The sequence below is a fragment of the Podarcis gaigeae genome (assembly GCF_964106915.1).
Source record: "Podarcis gaigeae genome assembly, chromosome: 2".
NCBI lineage: Eukaryota > Metazoa > Chordata > Lepidosauria > Squamata > Lacertidae > Podarcis > Podarcis gaigeae.
In genome coordinates, this window is record NC_139679.1 from 69,149,992 (window position 1) to 69,160,517 (window position 10,526).

At 42.4% G+C, this 10,526-nt stretch overlaps 1 protein-coding gene across 8 annotated transcripts in view; it reads left to right on the forward strand.

Annotated features, from left to right (window-relative positions):
• SIMC1 (SUMO interacting motifs containing 1) overlaps window positions 1-10,390 on the forward strand; it is a 23,455-nt gene extending 13,065 nt beyond the window's left edge. For all 8 annotated transcript variants that reach the window (XM_083726277.1, XM_083726276.1, XM_083726278.1 and 5 more), the window contains 8 exons: window positions 337-566; window positions 1,571-1,640; window positions 3,399-3,547; window positions 3,844-4,029; window positions 5,858-5,986; window positions 8,729-8,888; window positions 9,108-9,192; window positions 9,956-10,390. In XM_083726277.1, coding sequence (XP_083582403.1) covers window positions 337-566; window positions 1,571-1,640; window positions 3,399-3,547; window positions 3,844-4,029; window positions 5,858-5,986; window positions 8,729-8,888; window positions 9,108-9,192; window positions 9,956-10,173 — 1,227 coding nt within the window. In that variant the 3' untranslated portion in view covers window positions 10,174-10,390. The remainder of the gene's footprint in view (window positions 1-336; window positions 567-1,570; window positions 1,641-3,398; window positions 3,548-3,843; window positions 4,030-5,857; window positions 5,987-8,728; window positions 8,889-9,107; window positions 9,193-9,955) is intronic.
• Window positions 10,391-10,526: the final 136 nt, after the last annotated feature.

A 10,526-nucleotide genomic window follows, 5' to 3' on the forward strand; every position in this document is an offset into this window, starting at 1 on the left:
ATTATTTAAATTGTAAGTACGGTAAGCAGTTTTCACTGCCTTTTAACATACTAATTTTAGGATGCCTGAAGTCCTGTACAAATACATGCATTTGCTTCCTATGTAGTCACCTGAGAAAAGTTAATTATAAATTTGATCTAAGATTGGACTAGTATTGTATCCATTGCCTTTCATTGCATTCATATGTTAAGTTACCAATTTTATGAAATGGGGCATTTTGGAAAATTTTCTGTAATAGAAAATAGCAATAAAAAACTTTCTGCAGAATTTTTTTCAGTCCCACTTCACTTGTGCTTAGGAACGTTATGCAATGTTTATGTTTCACCATATCCACAGAAGAAGCAGCCTATCCCATCCCGGAAACTAAGCATGGTGTTCAGCACTATCGAGGAGAAATTCTTCCAGGGAACCTTGGACTTCCTTATGGATTATGTAACCTCCCAGCACTACCCGCCAAAGGAGATCACATCGTGTGTGATCAGGCAGATTCTCTTGAGCTCAGATCAACAAGATGTGCAACAAGAGACACAGAAAGATGCTTATATGTTGTTGATGAAAATCCAGTCGTATGTATCCCGTGAATTACTATTCTTTTATTTTGTGTTGCCTTGCAAAGGACCATAATCCTTTCTTTCTAAGCTTTGTGGTTGTGTTGTAAATTCTGCCATAGTTTTGTGTGTAAGTGATTGCTTAAGGAAACAGATAAATAGCTGCACTTGCAGAAACATACTCTGCCCTTTAATGGTTTGATCTTTTCATTTCTGTGAGGCCTACTCTTTATTAATTATGAATGTTAATCAAGCACCCTTCACTGAAAGGTGGTCCCAGGGCAGAAGATATATCAATATTTAAATAAAAAATGACCAATGTAGAGACTAAACAAAATAAAACAACGTCAATAAAATTCACAATAAGATCATAGGCAGCTGCCATGGAAAAGCTATTTAATTAAGTGATTAAGTGATCAAATTTATATTACAATGGAACAACTGTATGTAATAGCAGCTTATTCATACAGTCAGAACATGCACCCCAACTGCATTTTATCATTGGTTAAATAATTGCTACAAGTCCCCATTCAAAGGCAGTAAGTACAATATCAAGAATGTGCACAACTGGGAGAGTGGTCGCCTTGCTCTAGTGAAATACAGTGTCTCTGTTTGCACCTTTTAAAATAAACAAATAACCAGAAGGTTCACAAAAGAGCAGGGTACTGCTGCAAGGGAAGATCTGATACTTTTTAAATGTTATTTCAAAACGCCTAAATGCCCTCTTCTACTTGTAAACGTTAGTGACTTAAACAGTTGGACCATAGCATGAGCTTTAATAACAGGAGCCATCACTAGTAATGGTCCAAGCAATATCCTGCAGGTGTTTATGACACTTCCAGGGCAGGATACAACTAATGAGTCCTATCATCAGTTGGTCATATTAACAATTGCCACTCTTCACAAAATACCACCAAGGAACCAATAGACTGGATGCTTTGAAATGTGTCTTTGATTTGCTATTGCAAAGAATGTTTGTGATAAAGATTTGATGGTATAACAGGCCTACTTCTTAATTTTAGACTTCATCCAGCAAGGGCTGACACTGTGGTATGGGACTGGCTGCTACTGCGAGTGGTAATAGAAGAGCAGGTATGTTGATTACATCTCACTGTGTGGGATGGGTGGTTTTTAAGAAACTATCATTCTGCCAGCCTTTGCTTTGCAACTAAGAGAAGGGTTCCCATGCCAGACCCTGTACTAACAAACTGGTCTTGAAGTAAGCCTGATTGGCAGGGACTGCTTTGCATTTGCTGCAGAAAAAGAGGAAGGAAAATTACCTGGCTGAACATCTTAGTCACTGTCAATAAATCAAGGCTTGCCAAAGGACATTTTGTGGTCTCTTTGATTTCGAAAAGACAGGAAAGAGAACCAACCTCAAGTGGCCGAAGAAATTGTAATGCACTTAAAAAAAAAATGTAAATGCCCAATGTGTTTCAGCCAGAAGAGGCAGAATGATTTGATTCTCTGCCCCAGATTCTGTGCTAGGTTCTTCTAACCGCCCCCAGAGCTAACTGGGGGGGGGGGGGGCACATAGGGAGGAGGGAGGAAACTTGTGCATTCTTCACAGCCCACAGGCTATGCAACTACTGTTGATTATATGCTCTTCCTGCCAGGCTGGGTTTGTTTGTTTGTTTGTTTGTTTGTTTGTTTGTTTGTTTTTTGCTGTTCTTACTGTTCCCAAAACCTGGCATTCCGTGGTCAATGCCATGTATGATTTATCACTACTGAACTGTTGTTGTTTTGGCTACATCCCAAGTGCTTACACAAAACTGGCATGGACCACTCCTCTACATGCTTGTTACTGAATGAGGCGCTTTATTTTTAGAGCAGGGCCAGGGAACCTGTGGCCCTCCAGATGTTGTGGGACTCCCAACTCCATCTGCCATTCCTGGCATGGCCAATGGTCAGAGATGATAGGAGTTGAATTCCAGCAACGTTTGGAAGGCTGCAGATTCCCCTTTCCTGAGCAAGGGCCATTAACGCTATTATTTTTGTCTCCACTCACACGTGGATCTGCTTTATATCTTTGGGGCAAGTTCTTCAAATTCCTTTGTGCCTCAGTCTTGCCAACATCTAGCTGTATCTACATCTTTCAAGGCCAAACCCCACATGACGTTAGTCACATATTCAAACAGTTACTCTGATATTTAAACAAGTGTGATTATCTTGTGGCTTTCTTTTGGAGAGAAAGCAGCTATGAGGCCTCCAGATAAGAGGGCGATTTTAGAAAACCAACATGGACCCATAAATCTTGATCAAGTAGGTATTTTGAGACCAGGGCCCCACAGCTGGCATTTCCCAAAAGCAGCCAAGTTTTAAGCATGCTTGTTCAAACACAGGACCAGTAGCGTGTGTAACCTGACCCTCATGGATATATCCATTTTGGCCTAGCTACAATCAGGACTGTTTGTATTCCAAAATCCCATGAAATAACAGAAATCAACATACTGAAAATCTCCACTTTTGTTTTTCTCCTTTAAAATGAAAACATCTTACCTGTATGCTGGTGATGGTTGCTTGAAATGGGTGGGCCTCAGAGTTTATATAGGTCACAGCAGATACTAACAGAAGAGATCTACAGGGTTAAGCCTGGAGAGGAATGAACTTCCCCAGCTACCATGAACACTTGGCTGGAGTGCTGCACGGGCCAATCCAGTCAAGACTCTCATAGGGTGGGGTTATGACTACGTTTCTTGTCTTATTCATGTGTTAACATTGCCTATAATTTGCATAATAGCACATGCCTGGCGGTTTCAGCTCAGGTTTTTAGGTTTGTAAGCTCATCATACAGAGGAGCAAGGGCTTATTATAAATAATTCCGTGTTTAATTTTTTCTGGTACCCTTAGGAAGGAAAGTTTCCTGGGCGACTCCTCTTCTTGCAGTATGTGATCCAGACCTTGGAGGATGACTTCCAGAGGATGGCCAGAACAGGAACTCTGCACAAATCTATTGCCAAAGCAGTGCTTTCCTGTGACCATTGCTTCGACAATGTCAAGTAATTATCACTTTAATCTAGAGAGGCTTCCCGTGTGCCAAGCAACTAGGGCTTGAGAAATTTCACTTGTCACATGTTCTCTGCTACATGTGCCCTTTGGCCACTGCTGATTTTAAGAGCCTGCACGTGTGAGACTCAACCTAAAGCACTACAAATACTAGTGACTCCTCACTAGACTAAAGTCCATAAATATATGTGGGTGACATGCAAGACCACTTGCCACAGACAAGCACCTGAGGTCATGGCAAGAGGACACACAAGCACATCCTTCACTAATACTCTTGTTTCTGTTGCAGGGAAGTGATTGAATGGCTAGTAGCTGCAGTTATGGGTATACGGGTTACGCAGTACAGAAGACACGTGCAGAAAACCATTCCTTCACTAGAAACCTCCAGAGCTGTGAGCAGCAGCTCTATACCAGAATTGCACTTAAACCAGACTGCACAAACTGATGATGTCATTCCACGATTTCAGTCCCAAACGTAAGTAGGGGAATGTACATTTTTGTCTCTTGCACTTTACATTGTAGAGAGGGGTTTCCTCCTAGAGATACTTTAAAGCAAAAATCCTACCTATTCAGGTGGTTTTCTAGATGTCTTTCCCAATTTAGGATGACCTACCCCAGAAACAGGGAACCTGTGGCTTTCCATGTTGTTGGACTCCCAACTCCAATTGGCCAGTGACCAAGGAGGATGGGAAATGTAGTTCAACAATATTTGGTGGCCCACAAGTACCCCATCCTTGGCCCTGGTGAACTAGGGAAGGACAGATTTTCTTGTAGGTTGAGTTCATTTGGTTTCAATGATGATGATGATGATGCACTGATAGTGGTGGGTGTCTGTCTATCTCAGTAAGCCTGGGATCTGAGCCTGATGAGCCTCTTCCTGTCTTCAGTAGATATCAGCAGTTTCTCATTTTTTAAGTCTTAAGTTAACCATATTTGCACATCAGTTTCTAATGTTGTGGGACGCGGGTGGCGCTGTGGGTAAAACCTCAGTGCCTAGGACTTGCCGATTGTACGGTCGGTGGTTCGAATCCCCGCAGCAGGGTGAGCTCCCGTCTTTCAGTCCCAGCTCCTGCCCACCTAGCAGTTCGAAAGCACCCCTAAGTGCAAGTAGATAAATAGGTACCGCTTTATAGCGGGAAGGTAAACGGTGTTTCCGTGTGCTGCGCTGGTGCTGGCTCGCCAGAGCAGCTTCGTCATGCTGGCCACGTGACCCAGAAGTGTCTCCGGACAGCGCTGGCCCCCGGCCTCTTAAGTGAGATGGCGCACAACCCTAGAGTCGGACACGACTGGCCCGTACGGGCAGGGGTACCTTTACCTTCTAATGTTGTGAGTGTCCTCTATTTCAGAGGCTTCTACTCTGCAGCCTCTTATAGTTGTTTTAACTGCGAGTCTTTTAGTTCTTATGCTCTTACTGTTTTAACTGCGTGTTTTAACTGCGTGTTTTAACTGTGTGTTTTTGTTTGTTTTTAGTTCTTATCTGTTTTAATTATCAGTTTTTATCCATCCATTATCTGTATTTAATCTTGTATTTTATTCAGATGTTTTATCCTATGCTTGTTTCATTGTCCTTATTTGCTCTAACAAGTATCTGTTAAAAAAAAATCCTAACTGCTATTTTATTTATATGTTTTTTTATCCTGGTCTGTGACCATAATAAAGTTAATTCATTCAGCAGAAAAAATATACAAGTCCGCTCTTGGACTGGACCTCTCTACCATTACTAATGTTTACACTGTAGAAAAGATTTGCATAACCTTTGGCCCTCCAGCTGTAGTTAAACTACAACTTCTGCCATTCTGGGCCATTGGTCATGATGTCTGGGGAGTTCTAGTTCAGCAACTGCTGGAGGGCCAAGGGTTCCCTACATCTGCTGTGGAATTTTTCATTTGGCTGGGACTCCATGCAGTTGTGGGAACATTCTTCATGGAGGCCAGAAATGTTGCGACACATCATGTGACTTAACCAACCCCCATAGGAAGCAGATTCAAGCATTTCTATGGCTGTGTGGATTATCAGCAGAACAGAAGCAATTTGGACAGAAGCTGCACCATTGAGAAAATGGCTTGAAACAGGCCTGGAGTTCATTAGCTTGCTACTCAAATGCCCATTAACATCATCATCAACAAGTTCTGAACGTTTCAGCTCTATCTCATGTGAGGCTGTACATCAGAATTTCCATCTTCCCTGATATGGTAGCTATGTTCTGATGGTTCTCTGTTGGTTTGGGAGCAAGACGTTTGAGACACTACAGTGGGGTAGTGTTGAGATGATTAACACTATTGTTTCCTGTTTCTCTGACTTAGGGAGGTGGCATTCCTGCAGAGGATGCTTTCTATAGCAATAGAAGTGGACAAGTCTCCAAACTGCAGCACCAGTAAAATTGTAGATAATGTGTTTTATTCATGGCTGAATATTCCCAAGCGCTGCCACAGGTAAGGGGTGTGTGTGTGTAAAAAATCCTTCTGTCCTTCCCTGTGTCACTGCCCAACTGCCCTCATGCCCCCAGAAGACCTACTCATTATATACCTGGATGTTCAACTGTTTCTGGGCAAAGAGCAAGTATTTGGTGAGACTGTGCCTAATCTTGGGAGGACTAAAGGTCCTATGCAGATCTAGAGAGCCAGCAAAAGTATTTCACTGATATGTGTCACCCAGCCTTCCCATCTGTTCTGAACAAGAGAGGCAATGAGCTTCTTTCTATCAGCAAATGCAGCAGTGGTAGACACAGGTGCCTTTTTCCTGTTGATGGGTTGCCGAGTGGGAGCGTGCCACCAGCATTTTGTGGTCTGCCTTTCAGTTCCTTTAGATATGGCAGCATTTTGTGACTGGCATCCACAGAACTTCTGCAAGATTCCCAATATGCCCACTGGTCTGAAAAGGTTTATACAAGATGATGGACAAGTGGATTTGGCTTGGGTGAAGCAGTATCACAGGCAAGATGTGGGGGCCTGGTGGGCCTAATTAGACTGTGGGCAGGACATTCCCCATCACAGCCACCAAGTATGCCTGCAGGGTCATACCAAAGACCCATCTAGTCCAGTATGCCTCTTCCAACAGCAGCCAACTAGATGCTTCTGAGAACCTTCCTGAAGGCATTAGCCCTCTCCCTCTGTTGCTCCCTTGCAGTTGGTACAGTAGTATACTGCCTCTTGAATCTGGGAGCTCCATTATGACTTGATATTTGCTGGTAGTTGTCTGCTCCATTAAGTTACCTTAATCATTTCAACATAAATCTTGGTTAACATTCATTACTACATCTTTTGACAGTGAATTCCATAAATTAATAATAATAAATTATTATTTATACCCTGCCCATCTGGCTGGGCTTCCCCAGCCACTCTTGGCGGCTTCCAACAAAATATTAAAATACAGTAATGCATCAAACATTACAAGCTTCTCTAAACAGGGCTGCCTGTATGAAATTAAGTTTTCATATAATGCATACTTTTCTTTTGGCTGGCATGAACCCATTGCCAATCAATTATTTCTTTATTAGATGCCAAGTTCTAGTATAAGCAGGAAAAGAACTTCACTATGTACTTTTTTCTACTCCATGCTTAACTTCATAAACCTACATGAAGCCTTCAGTAGTCTCCAAGTGTAGTTTAGAAAAGAAAAAAGGACAGAATCAGAGGAAATGTACGTCCACTGCCAGAGGTGTACCTGGTGGGAGAAGCTGTGAGCGGGGACATCCCACCCAGTCAGCTATAAACTTCACCCAAGCAAGGAAGTTTAGGATTGCAGACTTAATTTGTGAATGTTATTCCAATGTTGTTAATGCCAAATTCTAAGTAGCATTTTTTTTATAAAAAAAAAGGCTATGCTTTGCATGTTTTCTTGGCTATCACTAAAATGAAATGGGTGTTACTTCAAAGTAAGCTTGTTTAGGTTTTCTACTTTTAGTGTAGAAAACAGAGAATTCACTCTCTGTTGATTGCTTATCATCACCTATTAACAGCCTAATTAAAGCAACATCTTATAAAATAATTCCATAGCTGTATTTATAGAAATATCCTTCCCCAGCCTGGTTTCCTCCATATGTACTACACTTCAAACTAGACTTCAACACCCATCAAAGACCTTTGGCTATACAGGCTTGGGCTGGTGGGAATTTGTAGTCCAAAAACATGGTTGTACCATTTTGGGGAAGCCTGCTGCAGAGCACGGTTAGGTTTTCTTTGAACAAATTAGTTATGTATCAATCATTAGTCTATTTGTACTCAGTACAACAGGGTGAAATGAAGCAGATAAGCTTCAGTTACAGCATTTACCCACTTCTCATTACCCACTATTCATGCAGTAAACATCTTCAGCAGGATAGCAGGCCTTGCTGACCACTGAGTACACACATTCAGATAGGGTTCAGTGTGCATGGAAACAGCTACCATGTTTACTGTGTCTATAGCAAACTGTGGGCCCCGGGACTTCCATTTTTCTTGGATGAGTTTGTTAGCCTCAGAATGCAGAGAAGATGCTATGCCACAAATGCCCTCTTCATCCTTGCCTGCCATTGTTACTTATAGCCTGCCAACACAAATTGTAAGAATGGGTTTAGCTTACTTGTCATTACTACTTTGAAAGAGCGGGGCGTGTTCCAGATGGGATTGTGCTTTGGGAACAGTTCTGGACTCAACTCCCCCCCCCCAATTTTCCCGTGTGGCTTGGCCTGTTAAATTGGTACCAGGTCAGTGAGGCCTCATTACTCAGGTTGAATCAGCTATGCTGCTTGGTAGTATGTTTCTCGAGCTAGCTCAGGGCATTGACATATGAAGCCCAAAATGATCTGTATCACACATAAGCTTTGGAATGTCTGCTCCCATTTGAGCCCCTCTGCAATTTTAGAGCAGCTGAGGAAATTCCATTTCAGGTTCCATCTTATCTAGTGGTCAGGTTGGCCCACACAGGCTTTCTCTGTGCTGCTCCAGAGCTATGGCATGCACTTCCATGGGAGATCAATTTAGTATGTCCCCTTCCAGTGTTCTACAGGCCAGTGATAATACCTCTGTTCCAGTATGCTTTTGACAGGTGTACAACTGTTTCACAGTTGATTCATTTTGCTCTTCCTTGGTTTTATTTAGATTAGTAAAAACAGGAACCTCTTATTGGGCAACAGGTGGTATAGAAAACTTCGTAAAACAGGGACAAGTTATCGTTCCATTGTTGTCTCCTCACAGGGAAGCCTTCCTAAGCAGTATGGAATGCCACCTCTTGCGCTGCAAAGTGTTAGAGCTGGTTTTCTACCACAGCTGCAAAGAAGCCCCTGATCTGCGTCCCTTGTCCTTGAAAAAGATATTGCATTTTCTGAAACACTGTTCTCTGCAGCTGACATACCAGGTACGGCAGAGTTCCTTTCCATCATTTATCCCGAGAACTAAATAGTTAGTGTTCATCATTCCCTCCTGTTTTTATGCATTCTTTAATACTAGTCCAGTTTCATTCCAAACTGGGTTTACCTCTTTAAGAGACATGGATCTACCTCTTGCATCCAGAACGGTTATTAATGTATAGAATCGTTCTAAAAACCAAAGTAACTTAAAACCTATCTCTTCACAGGACAATGAACCAACATGGCAGAGGTGGGATGAGATGCTTCACCAACTGACTTTATTGTTGCTGAGCTACCGCCGAGTAGTCCTAGGTGAGCAGCTTGTTTACAGCTCATTAGCTTGTCTCCATAGTAGCACTATATCTTGATCAGGTTATGTGTCAGCTAGCAAACTACTTGCGCCATTTCGCAGTCTTGCTCACTCATTAAGTCATGTACGCATAGAGGGGTGGTATGTCTAACCCCAAAAAAAACCCTCAGTTGATAGAATTGTCTGGTGGAAATCTATTACTGTATATACTTGAGTATAAGCCGAATTTTTCAGCACATTTTTTATGCTGAAAAAGCCCCCCCTCAGCTTATACTCGAGTGAGGGTCCGTCGGTGGCAGCGGAATGAGCAGCATGAAAGCAGCCCTTTTGGGCTGCTTGTTCTTCCTCCGGTGCTGCCACCACTAGCCTCTCCTCTCAGCAGCACCCTAGGTAGGCAGGGGCTGGGGGGGGGGGAAGAGAAGCCCCATCTGCCGTGTGCGCATGCACACGCACACACTCTGGCCCACCAGGAGGTTTGTGGTGTGGTGAACCAGCTTATACTTGAGTCAATATGTTTTCCCAGTTTTTTGTAGTAAAATTAAGTGCCTCGGCTTATATTAGAGTATATATGGTAGGTCCTTAAAATTGCCAATTATTAGCATTTTTCAATGTGTTTCCTGCAAACACAACAATGGATAGAATTTGATGGGGAGGGGGAGACTTGTTTTGCCTGCAGATGCATTTATCAGGTAAAACTGTAACAGGTCCCTATCCCACTGTTAAGCACAACCCTTACGGTCAAGTGTTTCCTACTTTTTTTTATAGGGCACTTAAGAAGCTCTGTGTGTGAACGAGTAAATTTGATTATCAAGGCTGCCAGACCCAAACTACAGAACAGTGATCTTGTTGAAAGAGATTCTGTAGAGTGCGACATTGAAGATTTCCAGAATATTCTCTCTCTGACTCTGGGGCAGCCACTTCCCCAACCCATAAAGGAAAAGACTGAGCTACTCCAAGAGTTGCTTCTCGCTGCTATGAACTAACACAGGAAATATTGGAGAGCTGAAATATAGACTTCAAGTATGAACAGCTAAGCACTGAATTTTCAGAAACGATTTTTAACAGTAACATTAAACCCCCCATTTTGTATTCATCGGTGGACAAGAGGAGAGGTTGTTCAACTTGATCTGCGATTTCTGTTGTCATGCAGATCTGTTAGTCTTTGTTTTGAGTTTCATATAGTTTTTATAATAAATTATTAAGTGAGAGGCGTGACAATTTTACATTTATAGGGACAAGAACACTGGAAATTGTTTATTCAGTAGTAAGTATCAAAGGGCTTACTCCCCGATATGTAGATTGCAGTCGTAGTGATGTGTGACAGATTCTGCCATTG